The 23,706-nt window shown below is 41.8% G+C and overlaps 1 protein-coding gene across 5 annotated transcripts in view; it reads right to left on the bottom strand.

Moving 5' to 3' along the window:
* MAPK10 (mitogen-activated protein kinase 10) overlaps positions 1-23,706 on the bottom strand; it is a 160,507-nt gene that overhangs the window by 51,983 nt on the left and 84,818 nt on the right. For 4 of the 5 annotated variants that reach the window (XM_069976724.1, XM_069976726.1, XM_069976727.1 and 1 more), the window contains 5 exons: positions 19,758-19,887; positions 14,133-14,191; positions 13,298-13,436; positions 10,737-10,902; positions 7,148-7,219 (listed from right to left, as the gene is read on the bottom strand). In XM_069976724.1, coding sequence (XP_069832825.1) covers positions 7,148-7,219; positions 10,737-10,902; positions 13,298-13,436; positions 14,133-14,191; positions 19,758-19,887 — 566 coding nt within the window. The remainder of the gene's footprint in view (positions 1-7,147; positions 7,220-10,736; positions 10,903-13,297; positions 13,437-14,132; positions 14,192-19,757; positions 19,888-23,706) is intronic. The other variant, XM_069976725.1, reaches the window with a different exon arrangement.

The following is a 23,706-nucleotide window of genomic DNA, read 5'->3' on the forward strand; positions in this document are numbered from 1 at the left end:
CGGTCACAAGTGGCCGTTCTCCCCTTTCCCTGGCGCCGGCGCTCCAGTGACGACGGGCGCCGACACCAGGGGGAGAGTTCGGCCTGTTGTGACCACAGGAAGTGCAGCTAGAAGAGTGACTGACAGGGAGGGAGCCAATGGCGCTATATTGCAATATTGCAATATTGGCAATATTGCCCAGAGGATCACAATGCCTCCAACAGCATGCCTTCTTCACATAGTGCATGCCCGGGTTAGGGGCACAAATGTGCCCATTAGCCCACGTGATGTAAAAGAAAATATGACTCTTAAGTAGTGCCAAGCAGACTTGCTGATCTGTTCAGGTTATTCAACATTCTATGAACACTGCATTTGACTCCAGGCAGCTGGAGAAGTTGGATGCTGCCCTAGGGCTGCCAGGAAACATGGACACAGCCTATGGCAAAGTTCTGGTTTGCAACATTCTCTGAATCCCAGTGGCTGGAAAAGTTGGTTGCGACCTAGGGCAGCCAGGATGGATACAGCCTAGGGCTATGTTCACACAACGTACAACTACGTCAGTAGTTCTCGCCGCAGAACTACGGTCGTAGTTTTGCGGGATGGAACAATGTCTATTGATGAATGGGATCCCGGCCGGAGCGTACACACATCGTATACGCTCCGGCCGGGAGCCCATGAGGGGCCGCAAAAAACTGACATGTCAGTTTTCTGCGGCCGGAATTCAATAAATTCTGGCTGCAGAAAGACCTGTTAGTTCACACAGTGCGGCCGCAGAAAGACCTGTTAGTTCACACAGCGGCTCCGGCCGCTCGCTTCCCTGTGTGCTATGGGAAGCTCTGATGCGGGCACACGCTGATGCGCCCACATCAGAATGCCGGTACGGCCAGTCTCTAACGGTGTGTGAACGTAGCCTATGGCTGTATCAATGTTTTCCTGGACTCCCTAGGGCGGCATCCAACTTCTGCAGCTGTCGGAAGTCAAATGTTGAGTGTTCAGGTTCTGAGAACGTTGCTGAAAAGTTCATAAAGTTCACTCAACACTACTCCAGACATGGCTACTATCTTCCACTTTTTAATGGTCAAGTTCCAGATGCTTCTGGATGTGGACAGAGGGAAGCATGTACTGCCTTGATCCATTTAGTGCACCAGCAAATCATGTTGTCATAGACTTGTACATAAGTATACTGGTAAAGTCTATACTAGCAGTACTAATATACAAATACTGTGGGCATTACACAAAAGAAGATTATACACAGTTGTTGATTTTGTATTTCCAAAGTAAATAGCTTGAGATGTAAAAATATTTATCATTTCATGAACTAAAATCTACATTTTTTAACTCTATGTTAACTGCATCATTTCATCTGTAACTGTGACAATTGCACACAAAGACCTATTTTCTTTGTACGATAATAAATGACGCCAGGCACTAAACACTCACTTTTACTACCTGGTTCTGTTGACCTGAATATTTGTTTTAAATGTGGACCCCGAGTAAATACATCTGCATACACAGTAGGTAATAATGGATAAGTGATAGCATTAGACTGAGAACAAGATGTGAGAGATGGTTATACAATTTCACAGTGGAATTTAGAATCGAATGCACTTGCTGGAACACATAAGGAAAGCCAAGCTGCGAGCATCAATATGGAAAACAAGATGTAGCATCTGCACAGCCATGATCTCCTCCAAATGTTGCATCTCTGAGAAGTGATACTGCATATGGATTTGATGGCAACTTGCAAAACACACCATAAATAATGAAAAATACAAGCAATAGGCATAAATAAGCAAATGGCTGTCATGGAAACCTACATATACAATTTCATGATCTGTCTTAATCCGGTTTAGATATTTTAAATATATAATAATCAGCGCCTAAGACATACATACCTTCCAACCTAGTGCTCTGTGATTGTGACTATTACACGAAAACTAATGAGGCTAGGAGACTGTAGAATGACTGATATTCTGAGAGTGAAGAGGAAAAACAGGGGTTACGCTTTCTGAGACCTGCTGAAGAAGAAAATGTTAGAGAGCAACACTAAGGATCACTTAATACGGAAGGACCTATAGAGGGGTAACTAACAGCCATGACACCATCTAGCTGGACTACTCAATGCTCTTATTGCTCAGCTTACAACTAAGGCCTGCGAACCACAGGAGGCCCTTGGTTGTGTCACTTCAGACAAAGGAACATTAATGGGGTTTGCAGAGGGGTGAAAAAAACTTGGCTGAATGGTCTATATGGCATACAGAACCCCTTTTATTCTTGAAGGGATAAGCCAGTGCTGTCTGGCCCCAGTTTAAAGCGGTACTCCAGTCATTTAAATACTTTTATATAGTGCTGGCGCAGCAAAGAAAAGAACCTTACCACACTCCCCAGTCCCCTGGGGTCCTCCTGTGGTGTTTTCAGAGTCCCCTGCTAAACGCTCCCATCGCTACTTCCAAAATGAACTCATCTCGGCATTAACAGCCTGCTCCACCAATCACTGACTAAAGCAGGACAGCGCCATGGCCATTGATTGGCTGAGTGAGTTGTCACTGTCTAGACAAGTCTGTCTCGGTAGTAGCAGTGGGAACATTCAGCCGGGGACCCGAAGGGTTCACAGGAGGAGATTGGGGGGGGGGGGGGAGCATGATTAGGTGGGAACAGGATGTCTATTATTTTCTATGAAGCACCAACACTATATCCAAAAATTTTAAATGGCTGGAGAACCCCTTCTCTCCCCATAGAGAAAACATGACCGTTTGCAACATTCTAGTGTACAGGGAGGTCAGGAGAAAACAGTCTGACACCATTGATAATATATGGCCAGCTTTAAATGGAAACTATCAGCAGGTTCGTGCAAACGATCCTGCTGACAGCTCCCCGCAGCTGTGTACCTCATCTATCCAACACCGGTCTTCTTTCCTTAGTCGGTTCTGCTGTTTTTGATAACTTTAATCAAACAGAAGTATGCAAATTAGCGTGTTCTTCAGCCCCCAGAGCGCTGTTCAGCCTGTCCGCCACCTCCTTTGCTCACACCTACCTATGAATGTTTAATTATGTATCAGCAGGACGGGCTTCACGAAGGTGTGACCGAAGGAGGTGGTGGTTGGGCTGAACAGCGCTCTGGTGGTCAAGGAACGCCTTTAGTGCTCCTAACACGCTAATACTTCTGTTTGATTAAAGTTATTGAAACCAATAACCAGGTCCAACTAAGGAAAGAAGACCGGCATCTGAAATATGGGGTATGCGGCTGCAGGGAGCTGTCAGCAGGTTCATTTGTATAGTTCCATGTTCCTACCCCCGCACAGTTGTTATAAAAAGTATCAAGTAAATGACAACTTCACAAATTAGGTGTCATTTGTCATCTTGTGATCATAAAAAAGCACATGAGGAAAGTACGTTGATGTGGTGAGTATTAAATGCTTTCATCTCTTTATGTGAATCGATGTATGTCTTTTATTATCCCAAGATAAGTGGGATAATACAACTTGTCATGTGACCCATGTCATGCGCTGTCCGGCAAACTACTGTATGTCACATGTTTACTTATTTTCTTTTTTTGTGTGTTTTTAAGTACGTTATTGCAACTTTTTTGATCATTTTGATGTTTGAGGATGGTGCTTTGTTAGTCAAGATTTGCATCTTGGCACCCTGGTGCTATATACATTACTAATGCTGTCTATTTGTGAGTTGACAAAGGGATATGACCTGTGTTGTTCATTAGACTGTGTCAAATAAAAGGGAAATCATCTGCTGTTTAGTGCTAACTTCTTCTCAGAGACCTACTGGAAACTCTCTCAGTGGAGACCCACTGGAAAAAGTACTCAATAGGAGGAGTTTGGGGACCTTGAGCTGACCTTGGGCATGCTCGGGTTCATCCGAACCTGAACGCTCTGAGTAATCAAATGCGGAGACTTTGGGTTCAGACAAAGCTGGGCGTACTTGAATTTTGTTAATCTCTATTGACCTTGTTAGGATAACATCTACCCTGACCAGTCTAGGCTTTTGGATTGGATCCGCACCCAGCATACTATCAGTCTAACACACTATAACAGTTAGGCCTATGTTTGCACAACATCTTTAAGCGAATATCCACCCATACTAGCAGTCTGGGCTGTATTCTGTACTTACAACCTCAAGTTTATTATAGGAGATTGTCCAGATAAACGAATAGACTTTTGTTATAAGTTGGTGTCAAAATTACTCATTAAGACTATGTTCCCACAACGAGAAAATGGCTGCCGTCTTTCTGGATGGCCGCCCTTTTAGCGTCAAAAAACATGATGATTGTGAACACTATTTGCGCCAACATTATTTGTACCAACTGATGACCTTCTTGCTAAAAAGATGGAAGTCATCTTTCCATTGAGGGAACATGGCCTAAGGCTGCTTTTACACAATCAGACTGCTGTTATAGGGGTAGGCCCAGACTAGCAGACAGACTGCTGTTATAGGGGTAGGCCCAGACTAGCAGACAGACTGCTGTTATAGGGGTAGGCCCAGACTAGCAGACAGACTGCTGTTATAGGGGTAGGCCCAGACTAGCAGACAGACTGCTGTTATAGGGGTAGGCCCAGACTAGCAGACAGACTGCTGTTATAGGGGTAGGCCCAGACTAGCAGACAGACTGCTGTTATAGGGGTAGGCCCAGACTAGCAGACAGACTGCTGTTATAGGGGTAGGCCCAGACTAGCAGACAGACTGCTGTTATAGGGGTAGGCCCAGACTAGCAGACAGACTGCTGTTATAGGGGTAGGCCCAGACTAGCAGACAGACTGCTGTTATAGAGGTAGGCCCAGACTAGCAGACAGACTGCTGTTATAGGGGTAGGCCCAGACTAGCAGACAGACTGCTGTTATAGGGGTAGGCCCAGACTAGCAGACAGACTGCTGTTATAGGGGTAGGCCCAGACTAGCAGACAGATTGGTGTAACAGGAGGAAAATCAGAGCTGACTAGGTGTTTTAGTACTGGGTTTGCGTGGTCTAAAGAGAAATTCTCACACTTCACACAGTGTCCAGACTACACAACCAGACTGTGGTTACAGAGGGAGGACCAGACTACACAACCAGACTGCTGTTATAGGGGGAGGTCCAGACTACACAACCAGACTGTTATTACACAGGGGAGGTCCAAACTACACAGCCACACTGTTTTTGTAGATGGCAGGTCTATTCTACACAGTCAGGCAGCTGTTATGGGTGTGTGTTTGTGTGTGTGTGTGAGGAGGGGGCGGGGGTCCAGACTACATAACCTGATTGCATTTAAAGGGGAAGGTCCATATTACACAACAGTCAGACTGCTGTTATATCAGGGGGGCGGGTTACACTGCCAGACTGCTGTTATGAGGGAAGGACCAGGGACCAGACCACACAGCCAGACTGCTTTTATAGGGTAAGGCCCAGATTACACGGCCAGAGTGTTGTAACAGGGGTAAAATCAAGGCTACACATACAGACTGCTGTTATAGGGTCAGACGGTAAACATACAGCCTGCTGTTTTTGGGTGAGGTCAAGACCACACATACAGACTGCTGTAAAAGGGGAGGACTAAAATATACAGTCAGACTGCTGTTATAGGGTAAGATGCAGACTACACAGCCAGACTGCTGCTGCTATAGAGGTAGGTTCACACTACACAGCCAGACTGCAGCTATAGAGGTAGGTCCACACTACACAGCCAGACTGCTGCTATAGAGGTAGGTCCACACTACACAGCCAGACTGCTGTTATAGAGGTAGGTCCACACTACACAGCCAGACTGCTGCTATAGAGGTAGGTTCACACTACACAGCCAGACTGCAGCTATAGAGGTAGGTTCACACTACACAGCCAGACTGCAGCTATAGAGGTAGGTCCACACTACACAGCCAGACTGCAGCTATAGAGGTAGGTCCACACTACACAGCCAGACTGCTGCTATAGAGGTAGGTCCACACTACACAGCCAGACTGCTGCTATAGAGGTAGGTCCACACTACACAGCCAGACTGCTGTTATAGAGGTAGGTCCACACTTCACAACCAGAATGTTAGTATCAGAGGTCTAGACTGCACAGACTGCTGTTATGGGGGGATTGTCCAGACTATAAAACCCAGACTGCTGTTATAGGGCGTGATCTGACACAACCAAAATGCTATGACCAGCTATTTATCATACAGCACTTTCAATTAAAAGGGTTATTCCTATATTAACTAACATAGTTAACCATGTAGGGTGAAGATAAATATTTTTCCAAATACATTCATTTAACAGACTCGCCTTCTTCACCTGATATGCCGCTCTCTCCCTCCTATTGCTAAAAGTTCATTGCCGTGTCCTATAAGTTTAACTACATTCATTGAGATGGAAGTACCCCTTTGGCCCACAATTTAAATGGGTTGACCAGACTGCTTCTTAGATTACAGCCCCTTAGACAGAAGCTGATCACTAGAGAATGTACTGCTTTGTACCCCAGTGATCAGCAGGCTATGAACAGGCAAACTTCAGGGTAAATGATTATTATAAAACACTATCCCAGCAGCCTGTTATCAATCAGATCCGGAGATATAGCCGGGGAGAGACGGCGGCAGCGCAATCCACTCCCCAGCCGGCTGCTTATTCTGTCAATATTTTCTCATAGACTTGCATTGAAAAATACTGATGGAATGAGCGGCTTATAGTTCACTCGTTTGTTGGGCTAAAATGTTTTTCATTGCCTGTCTCCTCCATTTATCAGACAAACAAGTATACAGCTAGAGAATACAGGAAATTAAAAGAAATGCTATCAAACATTCTTTAAGGTACGTTATATATTAGCTAACCTAAGATGAGATATTGAATGTTAAGATTAGTAGAGTCTATATCCTAAATAAAAGCATGATATTATAAATTACAATACCCTGTAGTATATAGGTATACAGAGATTATTACATGCAAGCATTAATGCATTGATTTCTTCAGTTAAAAGAGACAGTAGATCTAATTTTTATCTAGTTTTAACCCAATGGCGATTCTACACCTGTATACTCATGGGTATGTAGAAATTTTTTTTTTTTTTTTTGAAACACAAAAATAATACTGAGAAGAGTTAGTAAACAACAACAGATATGGTGGTTAATAATCAGACATGTAAGCTAGGTAAGTTGGAAGGTATGTTTCCATGAATACAATGAAGCTCCAGAATAGTACAAGGATACAGTCCCTTCCTGGGAAGAGGATCTTGTGGCGGACCATTTCTCCCATAATGCATCCCACAGACCATATATCCACTAGAAGTGCAGAAACAAGGCCGTTAAGATATGGAAAGAGGAAAAGGCAAGGTTAGCTAGGAAGGTAAGTTCCTGAAGCATGTGGAAAAAAGTGTAGATTGAAATGCATAAAAATCCAGTTATCCCCACCACCACAAATAAAATAAAAAGTTAGGAACATTATGAAGAGTGACGTACATGATAAAATGAACAGCATCTGCTTTAAATTCAGTCTCCAGACAAATATAGTATACAGGGCAATGTGTGGACGATAACAATGATTTAACTGTCTGCACAAAGGATCAGATCAGCCAATGATCGACTGATCGCTGGCCCTATACAAGGGCCAATCAATGGGGAGGGGTGTTCCTATAAATTTTTAATCAGTCTGTGTGAAGGTAAGAAGAATAATGCAATCACATGTGGCCAGCTTGAATATTAAAAAATAAATATTAAAAAATAAGTTTGTATGTAGAGACAGCTGTACAATGGAGAAATCAAAAAAGCCCGTAAAGTAGCAGTTCACAATTTATTTATTTTTTTATCTGAGCACCCCCCTCCCCCCGTATACACATTAGAGGTGATCGGTGTCCAGTGGATCAGCTTTGTTCCGGTCCCTGTGACTAAAGGCCGGAAGTCACACTCTCCCATGGAGAATGGAAAGCGTTACTTCTTCAATCACAGGAGACAGAAGACGGGAGGGGGGCAAATAAAAAAAAATTGTGAACTACTTTAATAATTCACCAAACTCTATCTCTAACAGATATATTTTAGACTTTCTCTACCTAAAGAAGTAATATCCTATATAAGGAGAATATATTTGGAAAAATAACAAAATGATAAAGACTAGAGATGAGCGTGGCTCGAGCATGCTCAACTCGGATCGCTCAGAAGTCCTAAGGAGTTTTGGAAAATATGAATACAGCCATAGGACATAGGCTATATCTGTTTTCTAGGACTCCCTAGGACTGCATCTAACTTCTTCAGCCACCTCTAATCAAATACCGCACGCTCATACGAACCCGGGCATAATCATCATCCTATTACCAACCAGAGAAAGGCAAATGGGGGCAACAGGAAGTTAAGTAGCATCTATTTTTTTCGCAAATAGTAAAAACAAAAGGGCAGAGACAACAAAATTGTATAGAAAACAGTTTTTTGAGCTGGCCATAGGCCCTCTGTAAGTGAGCAAGGCAAGAAGTAACCTAGCTCATAACATATCTGAGGAATAAATACTTGAGTACAAAAAAAAGTTGGTCAAGGTGCGCTGAAGCACAAAGAGGGCTGGTGAACTATACGGCAGAGGGAAATGGACAGACAACGAATTATGTGACAAGAGTGGTGACATATATCCAGAGGGAAAGCTTTTGCCATTGTCATAATGATAACAACAAAATTAGCGATGACTACACACCAAGAGCCCTAAGGTGGCGGATTCATTTGATCAGGTTTCACAAAACACTATAGTTAAATAATACAACTGGAGACTGATTTTATTAAGTCACAGAAACCATTGGCTATGAGTATTGCTGTTTTTATCTTCTCAGTCGGTCTTCATAATTGTTCCTAATGGTATTCATTTAACTTAAAAAGCAAATTATAAAAGCCAAAATAGCAGCTTAAAGGAAACTCATTGGTGTAAAGAAAAATTACCCATAAAAGCAAATAGGTGAACAGATTATAAATGCCACCTTGTAATTGTACAGATGGGGATAAGGTAAGATCTACGAGAATGAATATACTGAAGATGACAGTCAGAAAACAAGGCAATAAGCTTTAGTAAAATGATGGATGGGAAAGGATCTCCATAAAGACATGTCATTTTCTGAATTAAATTATAATGAATGTTATTAGTCTAAAAAGTGTGTTATGATGGAAAGACCGGAGCAGATTTCTTTGAGATTGCTTTTTTATTTAGTATCCCATTACGGTGCTCAAAAATATCTATGGCATGATATTAAAAAAAAAAAAAAAAAAAAAAAAAAAAAAGGAGACAAAATAGATCTAAAAGAGTAAATAATAACTGATGTCAACTAATATGTATGCATTAAGTCCACATCATCCCGTGTGTACACAATATTAAAAAAAATAATGCAGTTAAATATGAATAGCCCAGGGACTACGCAGGGACCAGCGATGTACTAACAGATGCTCTGAACTGGCATTTTGGTGACTTTCTTACACTTTATTACTATTGGATGCTGGAACTTTCATATTAATATGTACGTGGGTGTCTATCAGGTAATCTAGTACAGTACATAGGCTACATTGGTCATTCCATATCAATATTTTTACACAAAATAATTTTTTACTGGAAAATGCCATTGAGTGAACTTGCCGATTTGCCGTATGAAGAAGTTGGATGCCGCCCTAGGGAGTCCTGGAAAACATGGATATAGCCGTAGGCTATATCAATATTTTCCTGGCAGTCCTAGGACTGCATCCAACCTCACATGATGCCAGGAGTCAAATGTCGAGAGTTCGGATTCAGACAAACTTTCGGCAAGTTTGCTCAACACTACTGGCAAATAAAGCCTTTAGAGCTCCTGTATGCTATCCATATTGAACATGTTACCCCTGTACTATTGCTCAAGGTCCATACCTACACTACACTACTGTATATGGTCATGTTCATATTATGTATAACACAGGCTGGGTCACAGAATGGCCGGTGTTACTGAAGACCATCCTGGCCGATACTGCAGTACCGGCCAGATGATCTTCACTTCTGCTGAATTTGGATGCGGGTGCACCCGTGTGCACCTGCATCTGAATTCCCCGCTGCACACAATGGAGCGTGTGGCTGGAGCTGCACGCTCCATTGTGTGAATTGACAGGTTCTCTGTGGTAGCTATTCAATAAATAGCAGCCAAAGAAAACTGATTGTTTTTTGTGTGGCCGCTAGCGATTCCGGCCGGAGTGTATACCATCTGTATACACTCGGGCCGGGATTCCCTCTAGCTGCAGCACAATGTAAGTTAAGTATTAATCACGGCCGTGTTGCAAATCAGCAACAATGGCCGTGACTAATACTTAACTTACCCTGTGTGAACATGGCCTATGTCTGTATACATACATAAATATATGTAAAAAAAAAATGTATGAGGGAATCAATCTAATGAAATGAAACTCCCCTAATAGAACGTTATCATTCTTCTTGTTTTTTACCCTGCCTAGCACCCACAGTTAACCCTCAGGTTACGATCACAAGCATCCAGGAAACCCACATGTGAGTGTTACCTGTATTTCTCAGGCAGTCACAGGAATGGCATATCCTTTTCTCAGAACCCTGGACCAATGGGTATCTGATATGGGAAGGTGGGGTATTAGGGGGAATTGTAGGTGGACTTAACCTACCTAAGATCAACCTAAACCAAGGGTTTATATTAACAGGTCACTTTTTTCCCCTGAAGACTGGATCATTTTCTTTTCTCCTTGAACTTTCCAGTTTGATGCATATTTACATGTATTTATATTCACTTTACTGTATTTTACAGTATTGCATTTCCTTAAATATTGTGTCTAGGGTACAGCCTACCATTTTCCTTGTATCCCATCCCGAGAATGACTTCTGGTGCTCTGTAATAACGCGTTACTACATAGGGAGTCATCATGAAGCTAGTGCCGGCAGTCCTTGCCAAGCCAAAGTCAAGAATCTTCAGTGTGCAGTCTGACTTCACAACAATATTACTTGGTTTTAAGTCCTGCATTGGAAGGATGATACATTTAGAAAAGAAATTGGTTCAATAAGAACATTGGGGGAGATTTATCAAACATGGTGTAAAGTGAAACTGGCTCAGTTGCCCCTAGCAACCAATCAGATTCCACCTTTCATTTTCTAAAGAGTCTGTGAGGAATGAAAGGTGGAATCTGATTGGTTGCTAGGGGCAACTGGGCCAGTTTCACTTTACACCATGTTTGATAAATCTCCCCCATAGAGATTTCATGTTACATCAAACATTTCTTCCATTTCACACACACACACACACACACACACACGCACACACACACACACACACATATATATATATATATATATATATATATATATATATATATATATATATATATATATATTATTATTATTTTTTAACTATGATATATTTGTTTTTGAACTATTAGTCAACAATGTAATATGTGTCTACCCTTTGTTCATCAAAAATACTGGTTATTATGATAGGGGTGTTGTTTTGGGAGACATGCCTTCACACTTGGGAGTTATTAAAAACTCATAGCTTGCGATACTACACTGTTTACACAACCCCCATTAACCTCTATAGGAGAGACAAAAACAACATAACCACATTCTGCCTGGCTGTTTTCAGCATCCCAACCACCTCGAAGGTGAACAAAACTGGCCCTACTTTGTCAGAGCCCTCCCAACCCCCACACGCGTAGGACCCCAAGAGTGACTGGGCCATACAAATGTTGCAAAGGATTCTGCTTGTAGGTGGGGAACAGATATTACAGGGACAGCTGAAAAAACAGCTAAGAGGTCCTTATTCTGTCAGCATAGTATCTGGTGTGTGCATCACTTAAGAGACACAGATAACTGTTCTTCTTTTTCTGCCCAAGTCTCGACTGTCACAGTGCTGAATATTATGGGTACAAATTAAGTACCAGCATTAGCTTCCATATTGGCTGGGCCGATAGTTTATGGGCTAAGTGGTTGCCCTATCAGGAGTACACAATGCCAGAGTTGTTGGGTTCCATTGGAGCCTAAGTGGGAAGAATGTGGCAGGTAATGGCTGCCCAGAGACCCATAGTGACACAGTAGGACTGGGGATTACTAACAATCACTCTGAAAGCAATCCAGATCTCATAGACCTGATAGAGTATCAGGCCATGGTCCCTGGCCCTGGCACAAGACCACTAAGAAAACTGTTTGCACCACTTAAGTTTGTTCTGCAACCATCAAGTGTATTGTGCCACTATTCTGCAACCACCAAGTGTATCATGTCACTGTTGTGAAAAAGAATAGTGTTGTTCTGGTTTGTTCTGGCTCAAACACTACTTTTCCTATTCCTGTATTGGTAACAGGACTAAACATTCACATAGCAAAGGGTTCTTATTGGGTGCTTGCACATTCCAGAGGAGAAATCACTCTATCCAATGCACAATGCTGGTAGCACAGCCTGTAGTCCTCCCTTAAATAGTTTCCCCTCGACTTATAAAGCATGCTTGCAGCAATTTGGTTCTGGAGAAAAGACCAATAAATCAATGCACAGAACAACAAAGGTGATTCATAGGATTAAGAAAAAATAAGGCTGTTTTCTCAAAAAAGAGTGTAAACACCTGCATACAGGTTACAGATACCGACAGGTGTGGCACAGTTTTAGGGTATGTTCACACTGAGCAAATGTGGCGGAATCCTACTGCAGGATCCCGCCTGCCTCCGTGTGACACTGATTCTCTATGGAAGGGATCCCGCCCCTCAGCTCCTGCCCCTCAGCTCCCCGCACAAAGAATTGACATGTCAATTCTTTGAGTGGAGAGCAACGCACCAAAGGGGGGTAAGCCCTCCCATAGAGAATCAGTGTCACACTGAGGCAGGCGGGATTCTTCCACATTTGCTCAGTGTGAATATACCCTTATAGCCATATTTTCTAATTATGAACAACTTCTTTACATACATGTTGATACATTTTGTGAAATCAAAACCATAATAGCTACATTTGTGAAGTCAGTGTGCTGAGTAAAAGAGCCTCATAGGAACTCAACAGAGTTTTCCGTAACATAAAATTTCCTACGCAGTGTTTCTTTAGAAGGCTTTACAAGCAGCACAATGGCTCTTTTGTTGAAAAATCAATGAGGGTTTAATATCATTTATTGTCACTATGTTACATTTTAAGTTCCCATAAGCACCCAACTGTGTTTTTTCATGATTTACATAATTCATTTTCTATAATACATATAATCTATATCAAATAAGAATAACCACAGTTAAAGCACAGAAGACAAAGAAGGCAGGAATAGAGTTGAGCGAACTTGCCGAACTGTTTGGGTTCGGCAACCTTCTCCGAACCAGTTCGCCATGTCTTGCAAGTTCGGCAAGTCCACTCAACACCAGTTAGGAACAAATATAAGATTACTACTAACCCTGTGTATGATTCCTGCCGAGTGAAGATGTTTAATGCCACACAGCATTTGGTAAAGGAGGTAAGACATTCGCTCATGATCCAATTCCATCTGAATCACCTGACATAAGTTGGCATCCATTAACTCCATGACTAGGTAACTAGAAAACAGCATAAATCAAATAAATCTCATAAAATAAATGTTTCCCAGACACTCATGTAGAATTCCTAATAGAAAATGATATTCCTGAACTGTGAATGAAAGCATACGTGTTACCATATGCTTGAGCATGCTCAAGTACGATCATTCAGCATTTAAATACCAGTAGTTGAAGAAATTTGATGCAGCCCTATAGAGTCATGAAAAACATGGATACAGCCTATGGCCTATGGCTGTATCCATGTTTTCCAGGCAGCCCTAGGGCTACATCCACCTTCTTTAGCCACCGGTAATGAAATGCCAAACGATTTAAGTCGAGTATGCTCCAGTTGTGCTCACCTCTAATTTCTATACATCTGTATCTTAGTTTTAGGTATATTACTTGGCTTGGCTGCGTTTACCAATGCTTACTTAGACTTTTATTAGATGTTTGAAACTAATTTCACATATAGATACTCAACAACAATAAAAATCATCACAAATGCATAAAAAAAATACACATGCCTCTAACTAAAATAGGATCGCCAGCTTTGTTACTAAATAAATCGTCAATATTACTGTAGCCCTTACTTCTGTTCTTAAACTTCCTACAAGTACAACAGCATCCTGCAATCAATAGCGGGCTGATTTTATCTAATAAATGAAAGTACTTTCTCCGCCTCTGAAGATTACATTAAATTAATCAGGCATTACTTACACATCTTGGAACTCCTCAAGAGATTTTTGTGGCGTAAAGACATTTAATAAACTGATAATCTAAAAGAAGAGGGGAAACAAAGACAGGCATATGATAAGAAGGAAGATGCAATTATATTTTCATTTACAAAATCATTATGCAAATGAAAGTCTGATAACAATTTGCTGCAGTCACTCCGAAAAGGAAGGCACCAGACTTATCTTAAAGCTTAAACTTCACCTACTTCTTATGCAGTTAACAAATTGAATGTGGGCTAAGAATATTTTATCTAGAATAGTTTTCCTGCTTTAGCTTTAAGCCAGAGCAAAGTGGCAGTACCAGCAGCATAGCATTGTGCCCACCACTGGCTCTGCTATGTTTGTTTCATAGGCTGCCTTAAGAGAGGGGGGTGTACTTGAGGGGACTTCTAAGTCAGCTGGATCTTGTTAGGAATTGTTCCTCTTACCTGCTAACTGTCTTGAAGAGACACTGTTTATAGGTTTATCCTGTCCTAGCTCAGGTTAGCATAAACTAGTGACAGAGAAGCTGAATAGAATGATGTATCACTTACTTTGTTCTGTGCAGCGGATCCAGAGAGATCCCCCTAAATAATGAGGACTCTCCATATTCCTCTCCATAATGTGCGTGTGCTTAGTAGTCCTGGATATTGATGAGGACCAGCACACTCAGTCCACTGGCATTTGTCTATCTATACTGTATATGAACAGATCAACAAATGGAGAGTGGAAGAAGAGGTACAGCACAAAGCCCATTCTCTTGAAGAACGGCTGCACAGAATGATGTAAGTCATACACTGATCTGTTCAGCATTTATGTCAGTAGTTTATGCTGCCCTCATTAAAGGCAACTCGGCAACCTAAGCTATTTATGAAACTATCTAAGATTTTTTGAGATGGCTACAAGTCCTTATGGAAAAATTACTAGCAGAAGCCCCTATTGCTAACATTCTCCCAGAGCCAGTCTCATTCTAGTGTCTGGGGTCAGCATGTGCTCTGCCCAATCAGCAGCCACAGCAGTGCCCCACTTCAACCACTGATTGGCTAGACGGGCAGTGCATGTACCAACAAACATCACAGCTCTGTACAACAGGTCAAGCACCAGGAGAATGGCAGCAGGAGAGCACGGATGATAAGTATAAGGGTTTTTTTTATGTTTCCCCCTAGACTAAGCCCAAAACATTTAAATAAAAATTCCAACTTGGAATACATGTCTTTTGGTGATCTAGTCATCTATTCATCACAATTTAGCCCTTTAAAGAAATTACTTCTTTTTTTGACACTTTCAGAAACTGTCTGTTTACTTGACACCTAATCCATTCTACTCTTTCAAACGTGTCGCCGTGATAAGATAATTATGTTCTTCACTTTATCAGTTATAATGTTATGGCTGACCAGCATATATTGCTGTTCCATAGTTTATAATAGGTACGATTGATACACTAGTTTTAGTGTGAAGTACCTCACTGTACGTTATTTAGAATGCTAAGAAATCAGACCATGTTTCCAGTAAGAAAACCTTCTGTATTTCAGCCGCGAGGATTAAGGCAAACATACTTGTTCACTAAATCTTTTTATTTACCGTACATCACAAACAGCTTGGAGTCCTTTCTTCTCTCTATAATTTTCCGAGCAGCAGTGTCTGGATATGCTTTTAGTGTTCAGTTGATCAATTATTTCTTAGCAGGGTTTATTTTACAGGCTTCCTTACCTTTACAATTAAATAAATCCATATTAACACGGCACTAGCACAAGATGTGCCCCGGCTTTCAATTAATTAGTGGATAAAGGGCATTCTTTAAATAAAACAATGGATGTTACAGCACAAAACACAGCGGTTTAGATAGATAGACACCTCTAACTTACTATACTAACTTAAAGTGAATCTAAATCCCACTGAGATCCCCTCCCCAAACTGCTTTTACTGTTGGATAGCCACTTTCAATTCAAGCCCTATCCCAGGGTTTGTGCCACTGGGTTACAGAATTCGGGGATGGTGCAGGTGCAAGTGATGCTGCTTCGGGGCACAATGGTGCATGCGCTGGATTCAGTCAGCGCCGGATATGATGAGGGAGGGCAGGAAGGAAGATCTGAGAGGTGGCTCTAAGTTGCGCCTCTTTGGTGCAATGGGACAAGGCTTGGATTTAACATGGCTATCAAACGGTAAAAGCAGTTTGGGGGCGAGTGGGCGTCAATGTCAGTAGGTATGGGCCAAGATTATAACAACATTCACAAATTACGTACATTCCGTAAATATGGACAATGAGCTAGGGGACGGAGTTTGGAGTTCCCTCATCATGATGCTAGAAGCTCCGAAACTGTTTAAAGCGAATCTGTACCCAACCCTCCCTCCTCCCCAACCCTTGGTACCGTTGGATAGCTGACTTTATTATCTTCTTAAAAAAACAGGGTGGGCCTAGAGCATCCATGCCCTAGACCTGCAACACCTTTCAGTTCTCTCACCTTTTACGTCACAGGTGTGTTAGCATATTACTTGTCATATGGACAGATTTGGAGTATACAAGCACCAGGGGATGTCCATATTTTGGGGGGATATACCTAATCTTACTTTGACACTACCATATACTAGCCATGTGTAAGAAAACCTTTGAGAATGTCATGGAAAAAACATAAAAGCTAAATTAGAGGGACTCTGTCAGCTGCAATTAAGATTCCAAACTGCTGACACTGTTGGATCAGGGAGACACCTGTTACCTTTCATATATCTGTCTGTACTTTCAGAACATAGAAAAATGCTTTTATACTATAGTATGCAGAGGCTTTCCCGGGCTCCTGAAGAGCAGCAAGCTGTAACACCTCCTCCCTCTCCCATGCCTGACCCTGCTGGGACTCAGCTATCAGGTGTCAATCAAGCAGGGAGGGGGAGAAAGGAAGCATTATAGCTTACAGATATGAGGGGACTTGGAAAGGCCTCCTTGACTCATTGTACCAGAGAATAAAAGCATTTATTAGAGATGAGCGAAACTTGAGCATGCTCAAGTCCATCCAAACCCGAACTTTCAGCATTTGATTAGCGGTGGCTGCTGAAGTTGCATAAAGCCCTAAGGCTATGTGGAAAACATGGATATAGTCATTGGCTGTATCCATGTTTTCCAGACAACCTTAGAGCTTTATCCAACTTCAGTAGCCACCGCTAATCAAATACCGAACAATTGGGTTCAGATGGACTCGAGCATGCTCGAGGTTCGCTCATCTCTAGCATTTATCTACATTCTGGAAGTACAAATAGATGTATGAAAGGTACCGTGTGTCTCATTGACCTAACAGCTATCTTACAACGTCAGCAGATTGGAACATGAATTACAGCTGACAGATTCCCTTTAAATCATTATCTCTTGAGTTATTCTGACATTCTTGATCCTATGTGACCTAAGACAGAAAATGCGAACTAAAAATAAATGTCAGGAATTGTGAAAGACTGAGTTTTAATGAATGTGACTTAGGTGGATTTAAACTTATGACCTCAGCTGTAGATCGTGACATTATGTTTTGCGCACTGTTCAGTGTAGATAAGCGCTGTTTAAGAACACATGAACATTCACAATTAATCTCTGTCAAATAAATCTACGATGATGCAATGATATCATACACCTGGCTTTTACTTTATGACTAATTACTTGTAGGGGAAGCAAAGGCTGGAGACATAAGGATTATACTGCTGACAGCTGATTGTTTGGACACTGCATTGACTGGAAACTCTTCTAGAGGTTGGCTGTATGTTGTGAAGTGAACAGACTAGGAGAAGTACATGTTGCTCTTTAAAGGGTACCTATCATTACAGCAAAGTTCTGACATTGATATGTTATAGAGACATGTCAGAGGTTTGTATTGGTGGGGGTCTGGGTGCTGAGACCCCCACTGATTAGTACAAACCAGTAGATGCGCTCAACATGGCATGCTTTGCCTTTTCATCTCCGCTCTCACTGCTAAAGTAGCAGTAGACAGAATTATAATGGAGCCTATGGAACTTCCGGTAGATGCACTTACCAGAAGTTCCATAGGCTCCATTATAATTCCATGCACTGCTACTTTAGCAGTGAGAGCGGAGATAAAGAAGCAAAGCATGCCCTGTTGAGCGCATCTACTGTTGAGCGCATCTACCTGCACAATTATTGATCCATGTAAGGGTTTGGTATTTGGTATTGGTATTTAGTGATATCTGTGCAGCCCTTGCTATTTACATGAAAAATAATAAAATTTATACTTACCTATTTTCCCCCGATGTCCTGCAGCCGTTTGCTCATGTTCCCTGCTCACCACTGATGCTCCTGGCTCCATCTCTCAGTCACAGGCTACTTAACCAATTACCAGCCGATTGGCCAGTGATTGGCTGAGCGGTCTGTCACTAAAGAGAGGGCCAGAAGCATCAGTGGTGAGAAGAGAACAGAGGAAACGTCCGCAGGACACAGGGGAAGAATAGGTGAGTATAACCTTTAATATTTTTACACAGATATCAGCCGTCGGCCGCACACCACTGCTTGAGCAATGCGCGGTCAGCAGCTGATTATTTTAAACATGTTTAAAAGACAATAATCAGCCAATGATCATTTTGTTTGTCTGATTGTTGTCTATATTACACGGAGGAATAATCGGCCAAATCGGGGAGATTATTGCTCCATGTAATAGGGCCTTTAGTCTTTGTAGCAACCAGCAGTGAAACTTATAAATACTTTCAGGGAAGTATATATGAGAAATCCTTGTCTCTATTCATCTGGAAATTCTGGGGAATTGCAAATCTTTAAGGAGATGGTCAACACAAAATTCGAAAGGGGGCTGAACAATGGTTGTCATTCACAGATAATAATAGACCTATAACACACTATTGTAAGATTTTGAATCACCATTGTACTGTAGCCATCTAAAGCTATACAGTGGTAAAATATTTAACTAAATCGGGACCTTCCGAGGGTTTATTGTACTGTTTATATCAAGTATGTCATTTTAAAGTGACACTGTCACCCCCTTTGTGCATTCTGACATCTCTAAACAGGTGTAATGGGTAAATTTAGCGTTTTTCATACCTTATTTTATATCATACGTTATGGTGCTTGTTCAAGTAAAAAGTCATCTTTTATCAACTGCAGATTATGTTAAGTGGGCGGGGCCTCGCGGCATTAGCGCCACTTACCCTGCCCACAATGCCACCGCTGGCCCCGCCCCCTCACCAACCATTGGAACAGGCTGGCCTAAAGGTCTAGGCCCCACCCCTTCTAGGTTGGCCCACCAATGACCACCAAGGGGGTGGGGCCAATGTTGGCGTTGTGGGCGGGGCTATGTGGCGCTACTGCCGAGAGGCCCCACCCACTTAACACAATCTGCAGTTCATAAAAGATTACTTTTTACTTAAACAAGCACGATGACGTATGAAAACTGTGTGAAAACTGCTAAATTTACCCATTACCCCTGTGTAGAGATGTCAGAATGCACAAAAGGGGGTGACAGAGTCACTTTAAATATAAGTTGTACGGAAAAATACAGTATACAATAGCGTATTCAACAATCATACATCGCGATTTATAAAAATAAGAGCAGAAATAAATAACAATTAGATTTAACAAAGTGATGTAAAGAAAAGTGACGGTCTGTAGCGAGCGGTGAAAAAAACTTACATTTTTATGATTTACACACTTCATTAGGACCAGCTCCCTGTACGCACGTTTGGCATGTGTTTGATTCTGAAATGGCCGACTAAGTTTCTTAATGGCCACATTTCTATCAAGGACAGCATCGTAAGCAGCACTGAAAGACAGGAAGGAAAAGCACAATGAGAACCATAAATTCTGAATACTATGAGTAAAAAATATATTACTACATGTAACAAACAGGAAATAAAACACAAATCCTGAAGCTTAATATAGATAATACTCTCCACAGGAGATGCCTTGGCACTACTATCGCTGGGGAACCGGATTATGTGAACTGCCACTAATGCATCTACCCGGTCAATTAGGCCAAGAGGAAGCACGCATGACAGTGTGCGAAACAGGCTGTGAAATAAACCGTTTGCTATTTGAAGTTCACAAAGTGGTGAGTGCCTCATCTTTATACCATCTTCTGGGTACAATGGATTTTAATATAGATAATCCAAAAGAGCAAAAATGATCCCTGGTTGAGGGAGTCACAAAAAACAACTGCTTGAAGGGGAACTCCAGCCTAAATAATAAATACAGTCAGGCAGGGAGTGGAGGAAAAAGTATCAAATAAGGTATGTTTACGCTGCTGGCCTCCAGGTTCTCCCGAGTGTCAGTTGGGAGGGGCCTGCTCAGCCAGTAAGTGACTGCAGCGGTGTCCTACCCCAGTCATTTACTGGCTGAACATAACCAGGAGTTGAAGGAGGCCGGCGGGGGTCTGTGGGGGCACAGGGATGGGTAAGTATAAATTCTTTATTATATATATATATATATATATATATATATATATATATATATATACACACACATATATTAATAAGCAGGCAAAAACGAGGCATCCCATTGAAACAGATAGCTGGCAGAATGCCGAGCTAAGTCCGCGTGCGGTGGCTGTACTCGGAATTTCTGCCTGTTTTCCGTAGAGTGAACTGTACGGGAACTATTGCTGAGATGATATTGCTTTTTATATACTAGTAATGTACACCGATGGATGTGCACCATTCCGGTCCCTATGATAGAACTGTGATTACTATATCGCTGGAGCACTGTAAATTGTGTTTCCTCCGCACATAAGAGATGTACTGTATACTAGACGTCACTTGCAGTATCAGAATGTACAATCATGATCAGCGGTGGGTCACAGATTAATGTGCGTGGTAGAAACTGTTTGTCAAATCTGTCATAGGTTATTATATATATATTGTATATAGCCCCATTTCTTACAACTTGGTAATCATACAAGACTGTTCTTGTTAAATCTTCCAAGAAAAAAATATGCCAAGTTGTTTTATTCACTGTGGCATTCATTCTAAAAGGGTGCGCCAGGGTTTGGTTTTTTTCTTTGAAATCAACTGATGTCAGAAAGTTATACAGATTTGTAATTTACTTCTATTAAATCAAGTCTTCTAGTACTTATCAGCTGCTGTATGTTCTGCCATAAGTGGTGTATTCTTTCCAGTCTGACACAGTGCTCTCTGCTGCCACCTCTGTCTGTGTCAGGAACTATTCAGAGCAATAACAAATCCCCATAGAAAAACTCTCCTGCTCTGGACAGTTCTTTTCATGGACAGAGATGGCAGCAGAGAGCACTGTGTCAGACTGGAAAGAATACACCACTTCCTGTAGGCATACAGCAGCTGATAAGTACTGGAAGACATGAGATTTTTTTGATCTTTAGAACTTTTTGACACCAGTTGATTTGAAAAAAAAAAAATTCACAGGAGTTCGCCTTTAACTAATTTTAAGGTAAATTTCTTTCTGTCTAGTACTATATGTGCATGTGCAAGCGACCAATGTTACCTAATATATTGCATATATGCCTCTGTGCAAAATGTTAGCACTATAGAAATAAATGGAAAAAAAGAATTATGGCTTATTTTTTAGACAGCTACCCTACACAAGGCAAAAGTCTATGAAGCCTCGCACTACATCGTCTAGCAATGTAGAGCTAGATTATGGTTGGTTGGGATCACCTCTGTTTTGTATAGGTTTCTATGGGAACAATCCATGCCCCACCATGTGTCCTATTCATTTGCTCAGTGATGGCAAGTTTAACCTTCACTTTTTTTTTTTTGTCAATTACTGCAAGGAAGTCAATTGTTTACATCTCCTGTCTTTTACCATAGAGATGCTAGAACTACTGGATTGTTATGACAGTACATGGCAAACTAATCTAACTGCAGCTAATGGAGTGTTCATGACATTGTGCTCCTTGTATAAATGGATGGAGAGTTAGAGTAGCTGCAGTGTCACACGGTCCTTCCATAGAGAAATCATACCATGCTATGCTAATATCTGCTGCACTGCAGCAATGTAACATTTTGTGCTACTAAAGCACTGTGCATGTTATACTGAATGCTCCCAGATACATCTGTTATCACAGGGTTGGTATTAACGTCATTGGATATATTTTAGTATAAAGAAGGTAATGGAACGTTATATTCCTAACTGTTCCCAGGAATAAACCCTTAGGGTGCCTTTACACAGGGAGATTTATCTGGCAGATTTTTGAAGCCAAAGCCAGGAACAGACTATAAACAGGGAACAGGTCATAAAGGAAAGATTGAGACTCTCCTCTTTTCAAATCCATTCCTGGCTTTGGCTTCAGAAATCTGTCAGATAAATCTCTCTGTGTAAAGGCACCCCTACAATCAGTGTCGGACTGGGGTACCTGGGGCCCACCAGAGGAAATGATCCTGGGGGCCCACCAAAAAAGAACCAGTGAGAAATGAAACGTCAGGCAGTGTTAGTGCAGGTTCTGAGCTGGGGGCCCACCGGAGGATTCTCCGGTCCTCCGGTGGGCCAGTCCGACACTGAAATTATCATCAGCAGCAATAAGACTTTTATTTATTTCTCAGTTATTTGCGAGGCTTCCATAATATACTCTATATTTCACACAAAAAAAAAGAATGGCAAAAGTGCACTATCATGCTTTATATATAAAAGGCTCCATACTACTACTGTAAAAACGGAAACTTGCTCTTGATTGGTTGCTGAGTAGAGATAAGCACGGCTGGAGCCTGCTCAAGTCCGATTAATTGGCATTTGAATTATTATTATTTGGCTGAAGAAGTTAGATGCAGCCCTAGGGAGTTCTGTCTGCTTGCCGGAGACTGTATCCAAGTTTTTTCCGGACTCCCTAGGGCCGCATCCAACTTCTTCAGCCACCGGTAATCAAATGCTGAAAAATCCAACTCGAGCATGCGCCAAATGCGCCCATCTCTAGTAGTCATCTAATTTGGATTATAATAATTTTGTATAACAGATCTAAAGCAATAGAAGGCAGTCTGCAACTTGTCCGCTCCATACTGGAAAATAGGTTTTATTGTATGACACCACAGTCAGGGTCGTATTTACCACTAGGCACCCGTGGTCAGGTGCCTAGGGCAGCACCTTGCAGGGGGGGCAGCTCCAGGGAGAAGGGGGAAAGAAACAACTTTTTTTTTGTTTTATTTCTTTAGACTTGCCAGTAAATCTGCTGTCTTTTCAAAGGGGGGGGGATTATGGCAGTATTGATCAGGCCTGGTGTGGCGGTGTTATCCAATCACAGTATGATGGTATCAGGGCTGGTATGGCGCTGTTATACAGTCACAGTATGGCGGTATCATGTCTGCTATGGCAGTATTATCCAGTCACAGTATGGATGTATTGGTCAGGTGTGGTATGGCTGAAACCACTGTCCCCCGGGCTCCCCAAGATGGGGCGTCATCAGGTTTAGTGCCTAGGGCAGCAGCAGCTGTTAATACAGCCCTGACCACAGTGAACCCCTTCCCTACGCAAACAGCTTTGGTGGCGACAGCTTAATTTTTCATTTCAGACTTCCATCAGTGATAACTGATATTTTTCTGTTGTATGAGGAGTTGTTTTCTTGTGGAGCAAGTTCTATTTTTTAAATTAACAAAAAACTTGTACAGTAATATATATACAG

Source organism: Dendropsophus ebraccatus, chromosome 7 (assembly GCF_027789765.1).
Source record: "Dendropsophus ebraccatus isolate aDenEbr1 chromosome 7, aDenEbr1.pat, whole genome shotgun sequence".
Taxonomy (NCBI): domain Eukaryota; kingdom Metazoa; phylum Chordata; class Amphibia; order Anura; family Hylidae; genus Dendropsophus; species Dendropsophus ebraccatus.